The 24,813-nt window shown below is 31.5% G+C and overlaps 1 protein-coding gene across 1 annotated transcript in view; it reads right to left on the reverse strand.

The window, feature by feature from the left end:
- Positions 1 to 1,252: 1,252 nt before the first annotated feature.
- LOC140452708 (chitotriosidase-1-like) overlaps positions 1,253 to 24,813 on the reverse strand; it is a 31,961-nt gene continuing 8,400 nt past the window's right edge. Inside the window, exons 3-7 of the mRNA XM_072547029.1 lie at positions 22,463 to 22,698; positions 15,351 to 15,478; positions 12,522 to 12,651; positions 9,166 to 9,351; positions 1,253 to 1,628 (exon numbers count right to left, since the gene is read on the reverse strand). Of these exons, the coding sequence (XP_072403130.1) occupies positions 1,377 to 1,628; positions 9,166 to 9,351; positions 12,522 to 12,651; positions 15,351 to 15,478; positions 22,463 to 22,698 (932 nt within the window). The 3' untranslated portion in view covers positions 1,253 to 1,376. The remainder of the gene's footprint in view (positions 1,629 to 9,165; positions 9,352 to 12,521; positions 12,652 to 15,350; positions 15,479 to 22,462; positions 22,699 to 24,813) is intronic.

The raw sequence follows: 24,813 nt of genomic DNA on the forward strand, positions 1-24,813 counted from the left end.
TTAAGCATTTCTGCATCGTTTTTCGAAGCAGTCCCTGAAGATCTAAATCGGCATTGATCTTTTGCAGTGGAGAATGAATATTTTTCTATATGTTTCAGAAAAGTCTTTGTCGAAAATTCCTGATCATCAGTTTAAAGCCTGATTACAATTGATTACAACCATTCATTTGACGCTCCATATGTGTGATAGTTCTGGCTAAACTCATTATAAGCTCAATATGCGCATTTTCTCTGTGTTTAATAGAATATGTGTGCACATTCCTTCTTCACTCCGTTTAATCGATATTACTTCCTCTATAAGGCCAATTACTAACCTGTATCCATAAGTCTCTTCCCCCAGGTTAATGTTTTTGGTTTATTACTAGATGTATAGTATATAGTATATAGACTACGTTATTATACGGAGTAGAGGCCTGGACACTTTCCGAAGCTTCTTTAAGAAAACTCGAGGCATTCGAGATGTGGTGTTACAGACGTATTTTAAGAATTTCATGGGTGGATCGTGTGACTAATGTTGAGGTCCTACGTAGAATAGGCAAGGAATGCGAGATTATTAACACCATCAAAGAGCGCAAACTAGAATATCTTGGCCATGTTATGAGGAATGAACAGAGATACGGCTTGTTGCAACTCATTCTTCAGGGCAAGGTATTTGGAAAGAGAGGACCAGGGAGAAGAAGAATATCGTGGCTTTAAAACCTGAGAAAGTGGTTTAATACATCGACAACCGGACTATTCAGAATAGCAGCAAGCAAAGTTAGGATAGCCATGTTGATCGCCAACATCCGGAACGGATAGGCATCGTAAGAAGAAGAACTAGATGTAAGCCATGCGAGTCTCAAATACTCAAAAAAATTCACTTATCCCAAATACTTATGGCACCAAAGGATTGGGCTCTGGACAGACTATTTCAATTTTATCATATAATTCCGTTTACTAAGACCCAGTTGTTTGATATTCTCTTGGAAGCTCTTCAGAGTGACACCACCGTTGAGAAGATAATAGGTATTGTCTTGGCACTACGCACACTCATTCTTGATTGTCTCCTTATTTCTATCTTAGGATCTCTATATTTGCCAATTATTTAGATGCATTTAAAACTTAGATTGTTCTTGATATTGTTATTGCTATTCAGATTTAAGCTATACAGCTTTTATTGCCTCTAATGGTTTTACATAATCTTGTAAAGATGTGTATTAAGACCTAACTGTTTGATGTTCTTTAAGGGGGCCTTCGGAATGATACTAGTAGTCTACAGGATAATTATTGTTATTATTATTGTTATTTTGTTTTTTATGTTATTAAATGGATCATTTACACAAGTATCTATGACAATTTTCTAGAATAACCTACTACACATAACTAAAATTTACAAATTCAAAACTGTGGATCATGAATTTTGTTTATAGTCTTTAATAAAATATATTTTTCTCCACAAGTTCCTCTGAAATCGTCGTAATCTAATGACCACACCATCATTCCTCCCAATTCATTGTCCCGAGCGTAGTTTACTTTTTCTGTTATTGATCTTTCGTCTTCAAATCCAACCCATTGATCGTCCCAATATCTGTGAGGTACTTTCTGCTGATCATCCCAGACATACGTAGAATTTAAATGAAATTCGCATATCTGAAAAACAAGAAAAAATAAAAAGTGCCCTTTAAATAAATACAAAAATGAAAGAAAAATGAGGTATAAGATTAAATGAAAGGAAATTTCAATTGTCTGGTATTACAACAATTCAATAGTCAACATCACTTCTCATGCAAGAAGTACTCTCTGGTCATGTACTCTCTGTGCTGGTTTGGTGAAACAAAAGAACGCAACATTAGACAACAGTACAGTTGCAAAAATGTACAGCCTCGCTTGCATGTGAATGATATAAGTGCCCACTGTAGCCTTAGAGATAATACTAGACCTAGGCTCTAAAATAATTGCTCGAAAACGTACATTAATTCACATGACATGTCAAGAACGAGAAATAAACGTTTATTTTCAAGTATTCCAGAATTATAAATACAACGTGTTCATACAATACACTTAGCCAATTTATTATATTGATGTACTTTAATATTTATTTTCGATTTGTGCCTTCTAGGAACCGTTTGATGACTGAAAATAATTTTAAATTTATTTTTCGGTTTTGATAATTTTGATAATTAATTGTTTAATTTGGTACCTTAATATTTTCTTCTTCTTCTTTTTATGTAGACATGACTGTCTGTTTTTCAATGTACCTCCAGTAAGTTGTCGTTCCATCGTTTTCGTGGTCTTCATACTCATTGGGGACCGTCTCACGCCATCTTTACTACTCTATTTGTTGTTATTCGGCTTATATGATCTTTCCATTCTACTCTTTTATTTCTCAACCATTCCTTGATGTTCTCCACCTTGCGTCTACTCGTATATCTGTACTTCTAGCTCTGTCCTATAATGTCTTGCCATCAATTTTTCTAGAGTGTTCATCACTGTTGTCTAACATTCTTTTTGTTTTCTCTGTGTCAGGTTCTGTTTCTGCCGTGTATATCATTATTGGTCTGATGGCTGTTTTGTAAATTCTGCCTTTCATTTCTTTCTCGATATTTTTATTAATTTAACTTCAATTTAACCTCAATACTACTTAACAATTAGTCATCATCATCAGCATCATCATCATCCAGCCTTAATTGATCACGTCCACTGCTGGACATAAATCTTTCTTAAACTCCTCCATTCTTTACGATTTTGTACTCTTTGTTGCCAATTTTTGGTGATACGCCTGATGTCGTCAGCCCAACGTGTATGTGGTCTTCCTCTACTAAGTGTGTCTGCTCTTGGCCTCTTGAGCTCTTGGACGAGCAAAATTTGTAATTTTGCTCGTCCATAGTGAGTCGTGCATTCGCGCTACATGGCCTGCCCAGTTCCATTTAAGTTCCGCTATGCGTTCCACTAATAATTAGTGGTACCTACCTAATAATTCGTGTACTTAATATTTAGTGGTAACTTAATATGTCTAAGAATATTTGTACATGAATTGCATCCTATAGTGAAATGTGCATTAATATCAATCCTTGTAGTATAATTTTAAGAACTTTATTGACCTTTGATATTAACTAGATTTTAAAACAAGTTTTACAGGCTAGGGCAGATCTGTTTTAAGGTGGATATGAGAGGTGGCATTCTGATTTTTGCAGAAAAAGTGATGTGTTAACTTCAGTAATATTAATTGACTTATCTTCCCTCTCAAATAGGTCGGTAATATTTATATAAAAAAAATTAAATCTTTAAAAATTACTAAAAACATCGTTTTTTTCTACTTTCCTTGCTTATCGTCGAAATGAAATAAAATGGCAATACTTGAATTTTCTATAAAATAAAACTGGTTAAAAATGTTTTGAGTTATTACTCTTGCTGCAAAATAGCAATAAATACAAAAAAGGGGAAAGGCCTTTTCTTATTTAACGTTTTTGAACCACTTATATTGAACTTAGGACCTTCATAACTTGCCTAGAAAATCTGTATAATATAATAAAAAGTTCACCAAATTTCATTAAAATCAATTTAATAGATTTTGCGTAACAATTTTGCAATCTAAATTAAAAAAAATACATTCTTCAAAATCTTGCACAATAAAAACTAGACCACAGAAGTTTACCAATTTTACTTATAAAAAAGTACTACACCTATCTAACATACTTTATAAAATGGAAATCGGGTTCTTTAGGCGGCCTTAGGAATGTTTTAAAATTATAAACAATGTTTTGGTTTATAAACAAATAGAATTAAAAGATCTGCAACTCCAAATTCCTGACCTCTTTCCTTCAAATGTAAAAACTTCCCCTCCCTGAGTTATCATAATTCCCGAAATCAATACCACATTACTCCAACATTAAATACCAGAGAGATCACCCAATGTAATCCGACAGTCATTTTTATGCGGGAAAAAGTTTTGCATTTATACAGATGCCTCCAAATCTGCAGTTGGCGTAGGAGCAGCATTTGTCACTCAACTTTCCTCTTCAGATTTCACAATCTGTATACAGAAGTATATGCAATATTACAAGCCCTTATTCATATCAAAAGTACAAACCATTCTTCCTCCGTCATTATCACAAATTCTCTAAACCCGTTGACAACAATTGGTCAACTATACACTAAGAACCCTATAGCCTAATTTGTCAGTAAAGAATTTGCTGGCTTACAAGAATCTGGTCTCGAAGTCAAATTTATGTGGGTTACATCTCATATTAGAATACAAGGTAATAAAAAAGCAGACCTCCAAGCAAGAAAAGCTACCAAAAACGATAATGCTATATTTTATAATATCACTGGAGATAGTTTCAAAGACTATCTCCAGTGATATTAAACAGATCGTCAAAGAAAAAGTAATCAGTGCGTAGCAAAGTAAGTGGAACGTATAGGAATCTAAATTAAAAGAAATTAAATCGACAGTGAAACAGTGGCGCCTAGTAAACCTAAAAAAATCTCACCAAGTCAAAATTTCTTAACTGCGATTAGGTCATACCAATATTACGCATAAGTACCTAATGACTAAGGAAGACATTCTAGTTTGTGAATATTGTCTAGTCAACGTTTCTGTTAAACACCTCCTAACAAAATGAGATAAATATACAGTGAACAGACAAAAAAACAATATTTCCAGTGATTTCAAACCAGTATTAGGTGAACATTTAAATACTAAAAATATAATATTAGCTTTCTTAAAAATACATCTTTATATAATTTTATATAATGTAATAACTAATATCGCAATTGACATAGTTGGTTAAAGCGACTATTTTTTGTAAATAAAAAAAAACAAATAGAATATCTCGGTAACTATTTTCTTTTAAATTTAAAGTTGAATTACGAGTAGTGGTTAATGAGATACTACCAGTCAAAGTTGACCGGGGTTTGCGACGAAGTTATAAACAATAGGATGGGTAATCTTTGAACCATTTCTTTTTTCTTTTGAAGGTCTTTCTCGATAACAGTTTTCATATTTTTAAGATATTCATAACATATATTATGATAATAAAAACGATTGGTATTGGGCGTGAAAAATACCAAAAACACTATATTGAAAAAAATTGAATTTCAAAGTTCAAAATCTGTAAATGTAAAAAAATGTATTTTCTCGGCTTCCAAGGGAGCCATTTTCTTCATTTTTTTAAATCTCATGTAACTCGAATAGAGAACCTAAATAAAGCATTTCCATATCCCAAAGATGTTCTAGTTTTTGCAAACTAATTAATTTATAACAAAATATAGGTACACGTATTTTTCCTATGCTGTAGACTTGTTTTAGAAAAACTTGTGGGTAACACTGTATAGATAAAACGTGTACCTTTTAACGCTTTAAAAATAAATATTCTCATTTGAAAGCTGTATAATTATTTAAACAATCTTTGTTTAAACAAATTAAATTTGTTTTCATTTTTTTATAACACATTAATAAAAGTGGACTTCACAACAATATAATTTAATGTTATTAGATTTACTTTATAGAATTGAATTAAAAATTATTAATTATTTCATATACAAAGTATCTTTTTTTTTAATAAATTAAATTGTTTTTTATAAATGTTTTCATTGTTAATAAAAGGGAACTTCTGAAAAATATAATTTTATGATATTAGATTTAATTTATAAAATTTAATTAAAAATTATTATTTATTTTATACAGAAAATATCTTTTTTTTTAATTTTTGAACGAATATTCGTCTATAAAGACGTTCTTTCTTGCGCTGCGGACTGGAGGGATCTTCTATTACTTCATCAAAATCTTCATCTTTAAGTTGAAAATTACTCCCCAAACTTTTATCATATAATTCTAAATCAATTTTATTAAAGTTGTACAAAAAGGGGTGTACATATGTGAAATTATTAATAAAAATTCCGAGTATGAGAACTGTATTAAATAGGGCTGGTTCAAAATAATTAGGAGAGGAAGTCAAGGGTTATACAGATAATAGCCAAATCAAGTTTATAAACAGTCTTACCAATATTGCTGTTATACACACTCGCGGTATTTATAGGCTTACACTCGCGGTAGTTTCTCGTACGCGGGGCGCTGTCTTTACCGGTTTCTACACACGTGTCTCGCGGTATGGACACTAAAATTAAGAGATAGAGCACAGTTGCGTCGGTTGTCTATACAATTCAAAATATGATTCGCAGTATTTTTCGCGTAACTATCAAAGAGAGAGAGAGAAACAAAGATAGAGATAGAGAGAGAGAATGTCTGTTACTAGTGGCAGTCAACAGTCGAGAGAGATCAGGGCCATCTATTCCGAAGTGCAAATTCGCGTTAACCTTGCGCAGCTACGTCACTCGCAGCGTAGTATTCACATTGTATACATAAGCACTCTTAACTTAGCCACCCTAAATAAGGATATTTTGCATATTATTTTACTTTCTTCATACATTTCAAATAAAAACAAATGTTTATAATGTTTTCTTAGTCAAATATATTTAATTTTTATACGACTTAGAACTAATAAGGTATTAGTACAAACAAATAGCTACTGAGTTAGGTACCTACATACTTGCACTTTTCATAAACTTTTGAGAAGGAAAAAATTTTTTATATTATACATAATTGGTAAATATATACTTAAATTTAAATAAAACAACAGTCACTTACAGAAGTACGATGCCAATTTTCAAAATAAATATTACGATCGCGTTAATTCTTGCTAAATAACTATAATATATAAAACAGTTTTTAAACAATTTACGTTTAAAAATATAAAATTATATACATTATGCGATAGTTTTTTGTATTTACTTGTATTAGTACGTGGCTAAAACAATTTTTTTATTAAAATCTTTTATACGGAAGTACACACGCGACCGAAAAAATGTTTTCTTAGCATCTTGACGGCAATCAATATTAACACAGACTTGACATATTGCGGACTACAGACTTGAAATATATTGCTTGCCAATAAATATGGTATCTCCACTTTTTCCAAATGAGCCATAAATTCGTTAGAAGATTTATATAGTCCACCTTCTGTCAAATGACTACGTCGATCTTTGGTTAGTTAAATTTGGTAACTTGCGTTTAAGCTTGCTACAAATAAATTCTCCTTAATGTCCTAGTCCATCATATCCTAATTCATCGAGTTCTTTACAGAGGACTATGTCATCTCCATCCGTAGGATTGGTGTCAATGATTGTTTTTTTAAGCAAGCTTTTCTACCATACTACCGCTAATAGTTAATGTAGGAGTACCATCGTCTTCTACATTACATTAATTTAAAAAGGCACCTTCGTTTTTTTTCCATTAAATAAAAACGCAGTCGGTATTTAAAATTTAAAGAAGTTGGATGATCGTTTAAACCACCTTTCGCTCTTATGACCCTAAAAAAAATTCTCCAAGGGATCTTGGTTTAAGCGCCTCGTCAAAAGGTAGTTTATATTGTATCGTTTGCCTACATCTTCGAGCAGCAACTGCAAAGCCTTATTTGATATAAGAATACCTACAACGTTTTGGAAAATGTTATAAATGTGTTTTTACTTTGATATATTGTGTTACCTTTTTGGAACGAAAGCAATGATTTCTTGCCTTTAACTCGCATTGTTGAAATCATATCAGACACTCTCTGCAAAATTTATTTTGCGCTTCTACTCCACCAGACCTCAGGTTTCATCATAGGCGATTTCTTGTTGGGAACAATATCTTTTTTCAAACCCCGATAATTTTTCGGCCGATAATTCAGCAGTTGATGTTTAAGATTTACAGAAAGTCAGTCTCTGTAAAATGTTTTGAACAAATATAAGCCGTATTTGGGTTAAATTTATCTTTCCTACCGGTGGCATGCACACATTGTTTAATTAGATTTTCCTCTTTAGGGAAACGAAAAAGCCTCGTGTCAGGGCAACGATTTCGCTTGCTCTTGTTATTAAAGGAACAGCCAAAAACCGCACAATGCATATCGTAAAAATTAAAAATATATCTGTGAGATATGTGAGAAACTTCGAAACTGATAACTCCACTCTACGGATGCTAGTTTCTAACTGATTACGCTGCGGGTGACGTCACTCCCTGGCCGACGGTCATGCTGTGTGCGCAATATGTTACCTTTGTCGTTTAATATACCATGGAGAGAGATTACGTCTGTTGCTACCGACAATGAACAGTCGAGAGAGAGTCTTCTTTGTTTGCTATTTTAAAACCTATTTCTAAAGAAGTGGGTTTGAAGTGGGGTAGGAATCATTACTAAGGGTTGGAATAGGGTAATGATTTTAAAATTGAGGTGAAGAATAATAGTAATTAATACAGCGAAAAACATGACATAATTTTTCGCATTTTAAAAATTGAACAAAAGTTAATAGCAGTATCAGTATTTTCTTCTTCAAGATTAATAATATTGCTTTGCGAATTAATCGAAAATTGAAAAAACTACTTTTTGTATAAAAAAATATATAATTTTTAAGTGAATTCTATAAATTAAATCTAATAATATAAAATTATATTGTTTTGAAGTTCATTTTTATTACTCATAAAAAAATTATTGAAAATTTAATTTGTTTAAAAAAAAAGTTTACACGTTTTGTAAGTTTTTCTAAAAAAAATGTTCAACATAGGAAAAAATATGTAGTCTATATATTCTCCAAAAATCCGTTTCTTTAATTTTTTAAACTGCTTTTTCATTAAGTAGCCATATTTCATTGCTATGAAATATGGCTACTTAATGAAAAGTTAATTGCTATATTACTCTACGTATACTAGAAATTGCTTCATCGATTGTTGAATTATATAATCATGACGTGATACTGTCTGATATATTTGTGCCATTTACATTATAAATTTGTCTGTTTTACGGTGTTAATAAAAAGTCGTATATAAGGTCCCACACTTGCTTTGTTATTGTTATATCATAACATAGTTGAATCATTTATCGTGTTGCAATTTTAATATCTATAGCATTTATAGTCTTATAGTTATGATATCTATCCATGTTTCTACATTTCATCTTCCAGGATTTTAAACGATGTTTATAGTATATATTAAATAAGTTTAAAGTTGCTATAGTGAATAACTTGGTCATTATCAATAAACAAATATAATTTTTCTATTTAATACTTTTCATTTTTAGCGAATCGATTTTAAATATTACCAAACATTTTAAATTATTAAAATTTCACTATTTATATATATTTAACAGTTAATACTTACTTCATTATATCCTAAATATCCAGATTGTCCAGTATATGGCCCTTTATTACCACCACCGATGACATCTGCATAAAGAGAAGTATTGGTTTTATCAGCTAAGGTAAATGTTCTTCCATAGGTGACAATACCGAGGTTTATTTTTGCGGGATCTGCACCACTCAATATCCAATGTTGGATTCCTGCATCCTACCAAATTACCATATTAATATACGTATGTAGCATATGCGGACTATAGATAAATACAACGTGCTATAGGTACAAAAAATATGTACTATGTGTGGTATGTGCTGGTATTCTAATTTATAGATACATTACAGGTAACGACAAAGTGTTATTACTTTTCATCGTATGGTATATATATATATATATATATATATATATATATATATATATATATATATATATATATATGGAAAAAAATTGTCCCAAAAGGCGAATGAGCCGATAAAAGGCCAACGGCATGGAGAAATAGGAACGGCAACGGAAAACCACTATATTAAAGGTTTCTGAGGATATAACGTTATATGAAACAAGAAAACTTAATAACCTCCTAAAAAGTCTCCGAGTGATCGAGGAGACAATATTGTAAAAAACAAATTGATTATAAAACAGTCAATGAATGATTTAAAAACTCCGTTAAATCGGTCAAGACTTACCCAGATGCCGATATTCTATCAGACCATACTTTACAATCACAGTCAGGCTAAAGAAAGCCTATAAAAATCAGAAAACTTCCAAAATATTACAAGATGCACTCCAAGACCCATGCACTCTAAATAAGGTTTTTCAAGAAATTACCAACAAGTTCCCCAAAAGTAGACTAGAAGATACCAATAACATAGATGATTGCTGGGAACAAATGAAAACAACAATAATCACTGCAATTGGAGAAAATCTTATAAGACCACGAACAGTGAAAAATGACTAGAAGAAATAAGTCATCTTAGATCTAATGAACGTTCGGAGGCAGTCTTCTTCTTCAAGTTCCGCTCCTCTCGGAAATTGGAAATAATTCTGACAATTATAATTTTGTTGGTTATGCGCCTGAGTAGTTCAATTGAACTGAATTCAAACCATTCACGGAGATTGCGTAGCCACGAGATTTTATGTCTTCCTACGCTTCTTTTGCCTTTGATTTTTCCCTACATTATATTTCTTAATAGTTCGTATTTTTCACCTCCAATGATGTGCCCAAGTATTCAAACTTACTGATTTTTATAGAATTTAAAACTTGTTTTTAAAACGCATTGTTTTCCTAGTTGTTTGACAACTTATGCGTTTTTTTTGGGAACCATCCATGATATTTTCAGAATACACCGGTAACACCATATCGAAGGCAGTACAAATCCATAAATAGAAAAAAATACTAATGAATTTCATAGAGAAATCTGAAAACAAATAAAAGTAGCTAAAAAGCGATGGCTACAAGAATCCTGTTTATTGAGAAACGACACGACAGCTTCCATTTGCATAAAAAACTAAAAGAGTTAACAGGCAAAAGCAAAATTTACAGGCAAAATAGATTACAAGACTCTGGTGGTAGAATTTTAAATGATATTAAACAGTGCTGTACCGAATGGAAAAATTACATAATAGAATTATTTTAAGAAGACCAAAGAATCTATCAAGAAATAACATCTAACCGAGATACTGGCCACCGATTCTAATCTTAGAAGTTTAGAAGGCCATTGACCAAGCGAAACAAAGGAAGGCTTCTGGTCCTGACGATTTGTTACAGAATTGCTGCATAATTGTTACAACTATTAGATAATGAGAGTATTGCGATTATCACTTCCTTCTTTGACAAGATATACAGTAGCAGTAAATTACCAGACAACTGGTTAGAATCAATATTTATAACTATTCCCAAGAAAAGGAATGCCTGACAGTGCAGCGTCTATCAATTTATCAGTTAAATGAGTTACACGCTCAAATTTTTTATGAAAATATTGCTTTGTCGCATCTACAAACTTTGTTGGGAGATAACTGGTGACGAGCAGTTTGGTTTCCGAAGTGGTATGGGTATTCAGGAGGCTCTTTTTTGCATGCGAATACACCATTTTCGATGATAATAAATAATTTTCAATTATATAAAAGGAAAATATTAAATTGATGTGTATCCATTTTCAATAATAAATATTTTTGTTTGGTCTATCTATAAACTTAGTATCAACCTTAGCACAGTATCGGTGTTTGTATTAGAAACATCAGAATGTTTGAGCAAAAAACGTTGAAGCACGTCAAATTTTAAATCTAGTTTTGCTTTAATTTTCAGTATGATTTTTTCGGGGCACGGAGTTTCGAGCGGACTCGCTGTCCGGAAGACACATTTTGGGACACAAATCATGTAAAAATTAACTTAGTCATTCATAGAGAGAAAATCTCTTCTAGCTACCCCTAAAATCAGGTCGCTTAACCACTTAAATAATAAAACAGAGGATGGCCCTTTACCCAGGGCATTCAAAGTAACTTTCAGTTACTCCCCATTCGTTATGTTCTGTGATGGAGAGAGGTAATTGGTGATAGCTTGGGGGGAGGTCAGATAGGTCCGATAGGTACCACTCCATTACGAAGTGTGACCGGTTTGATCTTTGGACATGTGGATCTCATTGCTCCATTGGAACACACATGTGACTCAAAACTGGGTTTGTCCAAAAATTGTTGATTGTGTGATTGTTTGTATGACGACGGCATAACGAGCTCAGGATGTCAACAATATTTATAAGAGAAAACGGTATACTCCAGTAAATGACCGTTCTGGAGTGTAATTTTGCTCGTCACAGGATTTGCTTGAAAATTTGGATTTAGTTTCCTGTTACCCTCTACTTCACTTATGTACTCAAGCACAGTTGCTTTTACTAGGTGGGTGAAAATTCTCGGGGGTTTTACTAATTGAATACTTTTTGAGTTATTTGTGAGTGAAAATGTGAAAAAAATCAAAATAAAAAGCACATTTTTAGACGGTTTTTCACAATTAACTCAAGAAGTATGTATTTATCGAAAAAAAATTCTTAGTAAAAATGTAGCTTATAAAAAATAAAAAATTGTGTACCTATTAAGTCTGTAGACCCAGTAGAAGCAACTTGTAGCTCATGAAATGCTGGTTCTTATGTGCCAAATTCCAAATCAAATATTTCAACGTTAAATAACCAAAAAATGAAGCACTTTTTGGGGAAAACTCATCAAAACTTTTTGAAAGTGTTTAAAGAAAGCTTTAATTTTATTTTTTTTAAAACGTTTCTAGCATTAAAACTACAGATTAGATATTTGTTTTCTCACTGAATATACCAAAACATACCTGACATCAAAATACTGTTTATTTTATTTTATAAAAATTACAAAATTTTATTACTTACTACATTGTACGTACTATTAGCTTCATATTCGTAATCAATTTGAGCTGGGAACAATGGTGAAACATGTCCTACAAAATTCTCAAATGCTCCATGAAAATCAAAAACCATAACATTAAGCATATCCACCAACCTACAAAACGACAAAAGAGACTGTTCTTAAGAAAATATTAAATAATGTTATAGAATAACTAAAAATTCAGGTTCATTAGTCAGGTTTCACAAAACATTACATACTCAGAAACCAAATAGACTATCTATCAATAAATGAGAGATATACCCATAGAAATAGTATATTATCAATTGAAACCTTTAGTTATGATATTATTAACAAGAACTAACATTTAATAACAAATATATGGGGCATCGTTTAAAAATTTGTAACGTCAATAACATCGCTTAACGAACCCTTGCTAAGGAAAAATCGTACATGAGAAAATACAAAGAATTTTAACAGCTACAAATCAAATAAGAGGAAGCTTAAATTTACACAAAAAGCAAACAATTATCAAAAAGATAAGATAAAAACTACAATACATTCATGGAGGAAAGAAGAAACATTAAAGCCTAAAGGAAAATCAAGTATCTGAACCTATCATATGAGGCAACATTTTAACGATCAAAGAGATAGTGCAGGTAAGACACATAGGAGACTGAAGAAAAATTAAAGAGTTTGGACCTAGTATATAGGACAATGATTTACTGATCAATCAGATGATGCAAGCAACAAATCTATGGATAGTAAAACAGGATCAGAAATACCAAGAGAAGAAGTCAAGTACACGATCAATAAAATGAAGAAAGGTCCAGATGAGTTGCCAACAGAAATAATAAAACTCATTAAAATCATAATTTTAAAATGATTGTGGAAATATTACTCCAGTCGTCAGAGACAAAAACGCCAGTGAACCTCTAAAAATTATACGAACAAGCTGCATTTTGCTGTTCTGAAGCTATTTTCTTGTGGCATGTTAAAGTAATTACTATTTAAATGGGAATAAGCCACAATTAAAGGTTAAATTAATTTTATTGACGTTTCAATTTCCACTTCGGAAATCGTTCTCAAAATACGTATTATAATATATTATTATTATCAATATACGGTAAATAATTTTTTTTGATAAAAATATATTCAAAAAACGAAGCAAAAAAAAACAAGAACACACGCGATTTTTCTTTCTTGCTTTATAAATTTTTCCACGGAGGTATAGGTGTAGACATTGCTTTACAGAAAAAATGTCTGTCTTTCCTATTTAAAATGATATTTGCTAGAAATCTTTGGGATGCACAGTATCCCAGATACGACTTTTCAAAATTTGCTACTCACACAATTTTTGGGCCATTTTTACTATTTTTTGGCAAAAATTGTTCTATAACTTTTTTCTACGCAGTTTAAAGTATATGCAATAGTATATTAAATAGAAAGAAAATATAATTACCTTTAAAATTATTTACTGTATAAGATTCTAGGAATAATTATAAGCCAGACACGGTTTTTCAAAGTTTTCTATTTTTAACGATTTTTGATATTTACGGCAAAACACAAAAATTGTGTAGGAAAGCTGCACTCTTCATTTTTAAAACCCATTTTAATTTTTGACGATACGATACTCTGATTAAAAGTTATTGAATTTGCACCGTCGAGTTGATACAAATTTTATTTAAAAAATTGATGTCGCACGCGTAACATATTTAAAATCGCCGGTTGCTTCAATCGTTGTTTCTGAGAGAACAGTTCATTCTACTGAAAAAGTGCTAATATATATTTTTGTTCAACGTTATCTCAGCTACATCTTTTGTTTAAAATTTTTTTCTACGATGTACAGATTCTTGATAAATCGATGTTTTCCGTCCTCCACTCACTACGAGGGGCGGTTTTAGGGAGAAGCTCGGGGTTAAGTAAACTGTTTTGCATATTTTTTAGGATCAGTGGCATTTTCGTCTCTGACGACTGCGACTGGAGTATTCTTTTCTTGTATATTTAGGTATATACAAATAGTTGTATCAAAATTTGACAAACCATATCTTGGTTACCGTTAATGCTAAATTATTTTATAAGTATACTATTTCTTTTTTATTTGGTAATGCATATACCTAAATGTACAATAAAAAATTTATAATAAGCAATTTAAAAAACAGCTGTAAAAATTAGCAAAAATCATTAAAAGTATATAACTTTAATGAATTGTATTTTGCTTAAAATTAGTTCTAGAACCATCGAATATACACTATTTAACAGGTAATTGATTTTTCGTTCAATTAAATATTCCACCGCATATACCTAAAATTGAGTAGAAAAAAATGGTGTGGGTGGCGAAGCTTGAAAAACGGTACCTGGGATACTGTAATCCTAAATATTTTTTCCAAACGTCATTTTGAAGAGGACATATAACAGTTTTTTTATATACCATGTTTTTTTCTATACCTATACCCCCGTGAAAACAATTTAAACTTTTTTTGCTTCGTTTTTGAATATATTTTTGTAAAAAAAATTATTTTTTACTTTAAACGGTGACATTTCTATAGGAAGTTTAATTTTAAACAATTTTTCTTTGGGTGTATATGTACGAAAACTGCATAGAATTCACCCAAATGCACCCAAGTACATAGGGACAAATTTACCCCTTTCTCAAAAACGCAACCCTATAAATGGTAGCACTCCACGGTTTTTACATATTTAAGGATACATTAATAATAGCCTAATAGCTCTGATTTATATTTCAATGAAAGTTAATGGGTATGGCCTGCTGATAAAAATAAATAAGATATGGTTACAAGTGAAGTATGACGTGCAACGGTATTTGTTTTGCATTTAATATATACATTACTTACTCATTTATAACTGGGACATCATATCCAAGGTCAATTTTTTCAACGGCGCCTGCAGTGGCTATACTGAGCAAGTAACCCTTGGGTTGAAGAACGTCACTAAGAGCTTTTACAAGTTCGACAAAGTCTTCCTGAAATAAAAATATTCCTTGTTTACTGTTTTAAAGCACGATACATAAGGGGCTACATACCTTCCTATCAATAATGATTTAGAATAAGATTCTACTACATATTGGGAAAGAGTTATTATCATCAAGCAAATAAAACATTTAAAACAAAATTCAGTTGTGATATTTCTACTTAAAATTTTGGCTGTAGTCCGGTAAGAATTGTTCCTAAGAAACGTTTAAAACAAACTATAGCGATTTGTGCCATTGTGGAATGTATGAACAATGTTCCAGTAATTAAATAGATGAAAGAAAATAGATGTTACCGTAGGCGTCACAGTAGACTACCGCGAAGTGTAATACTATGTTTTTTGTATTTTTAAAATTTAAATAATATTTGAACAATTGAATAAAGTAATTTTATTATTTATTTATTATATATATTTTAAACAAATAATATTATACTCAAATAATTCAATGAAATATTAAGTTTGCTCCTAAAGCCACCTGTTGACGTATTAACAAAGCATATGTTGTTTACTTTTGACAGATTAGTCAAATTCAAGCAAAATATTATATTATAATAATATATAAATAAATATCATTTGATAGTAAATTTAATTATTATATAAACTAAATAATATATTTAAAACTATTACTTGTATTTATATGAAAATATTTTAAAATGAGAAGTGTATTAAAAATTTAAACCATATTGTTATTAATCGTATGACATTTATAACTTTTAAATTTATACACTCGTTGTGAATTATACATTTTACTGACAAATTCTTTAATTTTTTTATTTCTCATTTAATGTCTGTATTTTGTTAATAATTTTTTAAATTTAAATCCACTTAAAATAAATATATGCTGGCTAGAAACGAATTATCGAGAATAGTGAATCGATGTGAAGAACCGCTATTTTATGACGCTACCCGTGACGATGCCATCTTGTGGCGCTAGTTCCATTACGTCCTCCTTAACATTTTACTATAAAGAAAAAGTATACTCGTACAAATATATACAACACGAGTATAGAAGCTTCGCTTTAACAGGAATTGCTTCCTACCTACCCATCTTCTTTTTGTTGCCTACCTCTGTCTGTTTTCGTTTGGCTTGGTCTTCACTTTATTACTTTGCGTGGCTGTTTTATTTCAGATTGTCTTGTCACGTGTCCCAACTTTATTTTATTTTGCTATGATATTTTCTATTGGTTAGCAAGTAATTAGCTTTGGGGAGAACTATGTGGATATCTTTGTTGAATCAGATTAATAAATGGCATATGAACGTTTGTTTCTTTAAATTGAATTAAAATATTTAACCACCTAATTCTTGTGGTCTTCTTCGATATTTCAGCTTCATTTTGCTACTTACCTTCTTCTTCTTCCTCTAACGTTACAATCATCTGAAAGTTTTGGTCTGATTAACACTTGCATTCAATCCCATTCTATCATTGGCGACTCTCTTTAATTCCGAACGTCCAGAATCCTTAGATCATTATCGACATTTTCTAACGCTTTCTTGGGCGGCCTCATGGTCATTTTCGACGGGCCTCCGTTGGGTGATATTTTTTGTATTTTTTTCATTTTTATTAGTAGCAAGTGGCCAAGGCAACGAAGTATATGATATTTAACAAACTTTACTATATCGGCGTGCTTAATAAACTCGAGCTCAAATTTCATGTGGATTCTGTAGCCCCCATTCTGCTCCCTCTAAAGAAAACTTTTTATATGACATTTTGTATGTTTAATAACATAATTCCTCTATAGTTGGAGCATTTTTCATTATTCCCTTTCTTGTGAATGCAGTGTTGGAATTTCCATTTTTCAGGGATTGTTTCATCGTCCCATATTTGGGTGATTAGGCCATCTATTTATTTCCATAGTGCTGGTACTCCATGTTTTAATAATTCAGCGGATATTGTATTAGTACCAGGTGTCTTATGATTTTTTAAAAAACTTAATATACTTATTATTTCATCTTCAGAAGGTCCATGAATTTCTCTTTCAGTTCATATAACTACCCTATGTGCATTTTTCCCCTCTTCTACAGTCTTTATATTTAGTAGCTCATGCAAATATTCTTTTTCACCTGCTTAGTATGCTTTTACCATCATTCAAGGTAGTTCTTTTTTATCTTTAAAAAAACTTTCCCTAGGTTTAAAATCTTTTGCTACTTGATATGCATCTCTATAGAGAGAGAAGAACTGACAATAGGTGGTCCACTAGAATTACATTGTGGTATCCAAGATACGTCAAGAGAAAAAGAAGACGTGCATTTAAATTAAACCTAGAGCTAAGATTAATACTATTACAGGAATTAATATTAAACTCTACAATCTTCCGGGTTGAAACGCGTCGATTATGATTGCGCCGAGCTTTCGACATCTTCTTCGATGTCTTCTTCAGGCCTTCCGAGGTCTCCAAGGTCTCAGTCTCCCGAGCCCCCAGACAAACATTTATATATACATATATATATATATATATATATATATATATATATATATATATACATATATATATATATATAGATATATATATATATATATATATATATATATATATATATATATATATATGTCCAAAAGTTTGAAATACGTACAAATAATGTATCTACGCCTATGGGGTTTCAAAACTATTGTTGATATTCATTTTAGAGCATTTTCAAATGAGAATGATAAAGAATTTGAATCGTTTTTGTATCATTTTGGTCACATTCAACTGATTTACAAACTGAAGATGTTGAAGAAATCTACGATTTTTTTTTAAATTTGATACCTTTGAAGTGAACGCATTGTTCCTTTTGCCGGTAATTTTTCTTTGTCACTTATTGCTTAATTAAAACAGATTAAATAATGTTACCAAAAGTTAAATATAAACTGCTATAATTTCCATGATTACTAAGTAATATCAGTGATATTTTTGGAACTTTGTTTGTCATCCATATTGGATATAATGTTTTTTGCTTAGTTACTTACACCAAAGTTTTTTTAACATGTCTGTTCCTTGAACTTTTTTTTAACTTTTACAAAACTGAATTATTTCGAGTTTTTGTTAATCGAATGTATTGTATTTTTTAATCTCTATGGTTCACAAATTAAGCTATTTTCTTTACTTCTTCACCATCATATTATTGCTGCATATCTTTTATAAGCTAAACCATGTGCAAATTTGTTTATATGTTTAGATGTTTGCTTATTTAAATAATTTTGTAGATGAACTGATAATGTGTATAAATTAAATACACGAAACGTCTTCTCTTCAACTGTTGACTAAGAACTCTCCACTATCTTAGTGAATTACATTTATTTTGAATTTAACGGTTTTAATTTTTTTTCCTGTTTATATATATATATATATATATATATATATATATATATATATATATATATATATATATATATATACATGTATAAACAAACAACACATTTTATTAGGGTTGCAGTCAGAAAATTGGCCGGGATGTTAATGAAACACTCTTTTGATTTGCTGTCTAGCTTTCGGAATGGTTTTATTCCTTTTTCAAGACACTCTAATAAGAAAAATATGTAAATATTCATAAAATATCACAATTCTTCAGTGCATCTTACTAGTCGTTGAGATTATTTATAAAAGCATTGACACTCAACATTAATAACACACATATAAAATATAAAATAATGGACAAAATACATTCTGAATTTTTTAAAATTTTCTGTTCTCTATGTGTCAGAGTTAAAACACTAAGTTTTACTATCTTTACCTAAATTTTAAAAATTTTAAAAATTTTAAATTTTCAAATTTTTAAAATTAAGTGTTATTTTTAACATTATCCTGAATGAGTTTTGATATGAGCCTGAATCGTGCGGGGCACGTAGTCTGGCACGTAGTCTGTCGCGGCTGCAGGCCCCTCACGATTTTTTCAACACACTATATATATATATATATATATATATATATATATATATATATATATATATATATATATATATATATATATATATACCCGGTATTTTTAGGCGTCACGCCCTTCCGGTAGGGATCTATGGAGGAGTATCACCGAGCCGCAAGCCCTTATCTCCTGCCGTAATGCTCCACCATAGGCCGATTAGACACCAGCATATTTTAGTCTAAGCCGCAGATTCATCTAGAATTTTAAACTGCTGCGTTAGACTTTTTGTTTTTCTGTACACCGAGCTAGGGACCGAACCCACATCCACTGAACCACTCGCAGTGAAGCGAATGAGAAGCCGGCCGCCTAGCCCGCTTGGCTATCTGACCGACTGGCAACACTGGCAACACACTATCCTGTACAAAATGCAGTGTTGTCCTGCAATGTTTACATTTTTCTGTACATTCCAGGATCCCTATTTTAAGGACTGTCCTCGCAACTATTTGGTATGGTTTTTGGCATCCCACCTCTGAAAGGCACGCATTTTACATAGTTTAGTATAAAAGTACTTTGTGTTAAAAAATATTTTTGATAAACTCAATTAAAAAAGGTGTACACATATTAATTTGTTTTTTCTTCTTCTTAAAGTGCCCTCTCCTCAATGGAGGTTGGCTACTACAATTTTAAAATCTTCTCTATCTTCAGCTGTTCTTATTAGCTGTTCAAAATTTAGCCCTGTCCATTGTCGGATGTTTCTCAGCCACGATAGTCTTTTCCTTCCTAGGCCTCTCTTTCCCTCGATTTTTCCTTTCACTATAAGTTGGGCATATTGGTACTTATTATTTCTCAGTATGTGGCCTAGGTATGATGTTTTTCTAACTTTTACTGTGTTAAAAAGTTCTCTTTCCTTGCCTATTCTATGCAGCACTTCTTCGTTTGAGGTATGCGATGTCCATGAAATTTTGAGCATTCTCCGGTAGATCCTCATTTCAAAGGCCTCCAATTTATTTACGGTTGATGTTTTTAGGGTCCAAGTTTCAACTGCATATAGAAGAGTCGACCAAACGTAGCATTTTGATAAACGTAGTCGAATTTCGAGTTTTATTCGAGAATCACAAAGCAGTTTTTTTTATTTTTTCGAAAGATTTTCTGGCCTGTTCTATTCTCGATCTTATTTCTAGATCAGGATTTAGGCTGCTATCGATCCAACATCCCAGGTACTTAAATCTATTGACCTGTTCTAAAATGTGCCCATTTATTGTGCAAGGTTGAGGTACGTTTTGGTTTTTTCGGATTGACATCACTTTGGTTTTTTTAATGTTTATTTTCATACCAAATTGCTCACAGGTCTAGTTGGTCTTGTCGATGAGTCGTTGTAGACCTACGTCGGAATCCGCAATTAACACTGTATCATCGGCGTATCTGATACTGTTGATATTTACGCCATTCACCTTGACTCCATCTTTGGAATCCTCCAATTTGTTTGTTAGAATTTGTTTTTTAGAAACACAGAATGTCATAGAAAATATCGTTATTATTAGACGATTACTTTTGGATCTTCAGATTTTTTTGAAAGTGTAGGTATATTTGTTTTTATCTCTACAAGTAGGTGCTAGTAAGATATCGATTTTTATTTTGATTTTATTTACTTATTTTTGTATGATTCAATTAAGATAATGAAAAATATTCACATTTAAGATCTTTATATTTATTTATTTATTATCTTGTTTGACCTTATGATATTAGATAACAAATATAAGACTAGTACTAATAACTAATAACTAAATATTAAAAATATTATTTACTAAAAACTAAATATAAGATATTATTGAATAACAAAATATAACAGCTTGACGAAGAAAAACAAGAAACACGAAATACAGCTAAACTGTAAATCAAAATGAACACCAATGAGTTTTAACCTGAAACTCATGAAGGAACTTAAGATTAAATACATTAAACACATTTTTCTCTCAAAGACATCAAAAGAAACTACGTCAGAAAACATCAGCAAATTATCAACAACAATAATGAAAATCGAAATATTTACCCATTAGCTTTAAAAAATGTTACATATTCAATAAAATACTAAACAGACACTGGTCTCTGAAGGGAACATAGTTGCATATTTGCACCCAGAGAAAGGAACCAGTCATTGGCTTCTACAACTCTGAAAACTGGTGGACTCTCCAGATGTAGGCGATAAAGAGAAGGTATTCTTTACCTTCTTTGACAAAAATTTTGACAAAAGACGCTGGCCTCGACATTGAAAAAAAAACTTAAAATCCTAATTAAAAAGGGGTGGTCTGTGAAACCCTATATGAAAGATAAAAAATTACGAAAAAAATTACCGAATTTATTAACGATAAATTGATAAAGAATAATTATTGAGATTACAGCATTTTATACAAGTTTCACCATTGAAGTTCAAACAAATAAAACATTTATGTTAAAATGCATATTGCTCGAAGATTAGAAACAATCTGAGAATGAAATTATGCCTGGTATTTCTTTTTATAAATTAGATCTAAGCTAATTATGTTCTGGGAAGGGGCAGTGTAGTTTCGCCCTGCACATGGGATCTACGTGGGAGAAACCGCAAAACTACTAAGTGTCAGGATAAAAGAGCATGAAGCATACATCAAGAATAGAAACTTCGACTAATCTCAGATATGCACACATACCTGGGACAACGAGCACACAGTACAATGAAAAGATGCATCAATAATCATGAAAAAAGCAGACATAAAAAAGAAAAGTCAAAGAAGCAAGTCACAAGCAGTCTACTTAATTAAGAAAAATGTGTAGCAAATCCATCAGCAGAATGTAGCAGGCTTTGGTTGCCAATACTACAAGAAGAAGTCAATAACAAGAATATAAAATAATAGCGGAGTAATAGAAAGTCGGGGAAATATTGCATACAATCCACTACAATTCACCCAACAATGTGTTTAACCTCTCTTCTATTAACGTCTTCAATTAACCTCTCAATTTGAAGCTTAGAATCAACCTGAAGTCCGCAATAACTTTTTGAGTTTATATTTTATGATTTTTAATTAAAATTTTTTGATCTTAGACCACCAATACCTGTTAAATTAAATAAATAAATATTTAACGTAATTATATTGTACTTACTTTGTCAATAGTTTCGTTTCCTCCTCGTAATCCTGGATATTCCCAATCCAAATCAAAACCATCGAAGCCCCAATTTTCGATAAAAGCTAAAACCTCATCTGCAAGCTTTACCCTTTTTGCTGGATCTGATGCTACTGCTGAATAGTGCTCGGAGCCTTCGTTCCAACCGCCCATACTTACACTTACTTTAAGGTCAGGATTGGTCTCTTTAAGACCTACGAGACGCTTAAAACCCTCTGAAAATAAAAATATACAATTAAATAATATTATTTTACAATATTTCTGACATTTCTAAAAATCGTACTACATAGTATTTAATCGTCTAGGCAAGTTGTTTTTCCATCGTTTTCGTGGTCTTCCTACTAATCGTTTTACCATCAATTTTTCTGTGTTTTCATCTTTGCTGTTTCAAACATGTTGTTTGTCCTCTCTGTGTCAGTTCGTGTTTCTACATGTCTTTATTGGTCTGAAAACTGTGTTGTAAATTCTGCCTTTCATTTCTCTTTGTTCTATTTACTTGATCTTCCATTTCCCTTTAGAACTTTCCGTAGCTAGATAATGTGATGCCTAGATATTTAAACTCCATCACTTGTTCTATTATCTGATCTTCTAGCTAGAATTTACATCTTAGTAAATTTACTGTTATAACCATGCATTTTGTCTTTTTTGGGGAACTTAACATGTTAAATTTTTTGGCGGTTATATTAAATTGGTATTGGCATACGTTGTAAATCATCTTCATTCTGAGAGAATAGTGTCCCGTCATCTGCATACCAGATTATTTTAAGTAGTTTTTGTCCAATTTGGTATCCTTTTTTAGTTTTTACTTTTTATTATTTCATCCATAATCAGGTTGAACAATAGAGGACTCAGGGAATTTCCCTGTCTTATCTTATTCCCAGCTTCAATAAGGTCAATTAGTCCCTCTTTTACTTTTACTTTTATTGTGTTATTTTGGTAAATATTTTTGATCGTTTTAATTATTCCTAGATGTATCTCTCTTGCGTGCAACAAGTGAATAAGGTCCTTTAATTTGACCCGCTCAAATGCTTTCTTTAGGTCTACCAAACATAGATATACCAGTTTGTTGTATTCTAATTGAGAAAATTAACATGTTAAATTTTTTGGCAGTTATATTAAATTGCCAGCTTCAATAGGGTCAGTAAGTTCTTCTACTTTTACTTGTGTTGTGTTGCTTTGGTAGATATTTTCGATCGTTTTGATTATTCCTAGAGGTATCTCTCTTGCGTACAATAAGTGGATAACGTTATTTAATTTGACCCGGTCTTAAGGTCCACGAAACATAAATATACCGGTTAGTTGTATTCTAATGATTTCCTTTGCACTTGCCTTATTATAAATACAGCGTTGGTGCTTGATCTTTCCGACCTAAAACCTTGATGTTCTTCTGCTAGTGTTACAATGTCAGTTTATTTGTTATCAGTTTGGTTGTTAATTTTAATGTTGTGTTTAATAAATTATTTCTTCTGTAATTTTCCGGGTACGATTTGTGTTTGCTTGATTTTTTTTCTCGTACCTACTGCTCGTTGCTTTTTTGACAAATTTGATTGGATTATTCAATTTTGGTATTGGTGCGAACAAATCCTTGGTAACTTGCTGGGCTTTACTATTTAAAGCTGGCTTCCTCTTCGCGGTGGGTAATTTAATTTTCGGTGTAATCAGCAATTCTGTACCTTTAAAAGAACTGTTTAAGCATTTGGAGTCAGAAGTTATTACTTGATTAGATCACGGATTACAACATGTTGTTTCTTTTGTAGATGTAGTTTATATTTTAATTCAATTAGTGAACTGTTATCTTCAGAACTGCTGCTCCTCTTAGATCTTTCAATGGGTTTATCTTCACTAGAGACATTGTCGAGTAATCGTGAAGACTAAAATTTGATAACGATTCGCTACTTGAAAAAATAATTAAACGCTTCTTTTTTGTTATTAGTTTTCTCTCGTACTTGATATCCCCTTGTACTTGCTTCGTTTTCATCTGCAAGTTCAATCGACTTGCTAGAACTTCTAACGACATTTGATGAATCTTAGGAGCTACTATGGTTTACTTTGTCTTCTTCTCTGTGGGTGATTAAACTTGGTACAAAGGCAGTCTCAGGTAGCGTCTGGTCTAAACGGATAAATGTTGGTGGCTGCAAAACCGGAGATAATGTTTGATAGTGTCATTGCTTTTAGCCAAACTGGAGTAAAAATTTTTCCAAACCTCACTTTTGAAATTGCCTTGCCAGAGTTAGTTGTTATAAACTGTAGCACGTCTTGTCTGACTTATCCATAGGTTGCAACTCGTGTGACCTGTTACTAGGAAGACAAAATAAACAAATGCTTCGCAT

This window comes from Diabrotica undecimpunctata, chromosome 1, assembly GCF_040954645.1.
Source record: "Diabrotica undecimpunctata isolate CICGRU chromosome 1, icDiaUnde3, whole genome shotgun sequence".
In the NCBI taxonomy this organism is placed as follows: domain Eukaryota; kingdom Metazoa; phylum Arthropoda; class Insecta; order Coleoptera; family Chrysomelidae; genus Diabrotica; species Diabrotica undecimpunctata.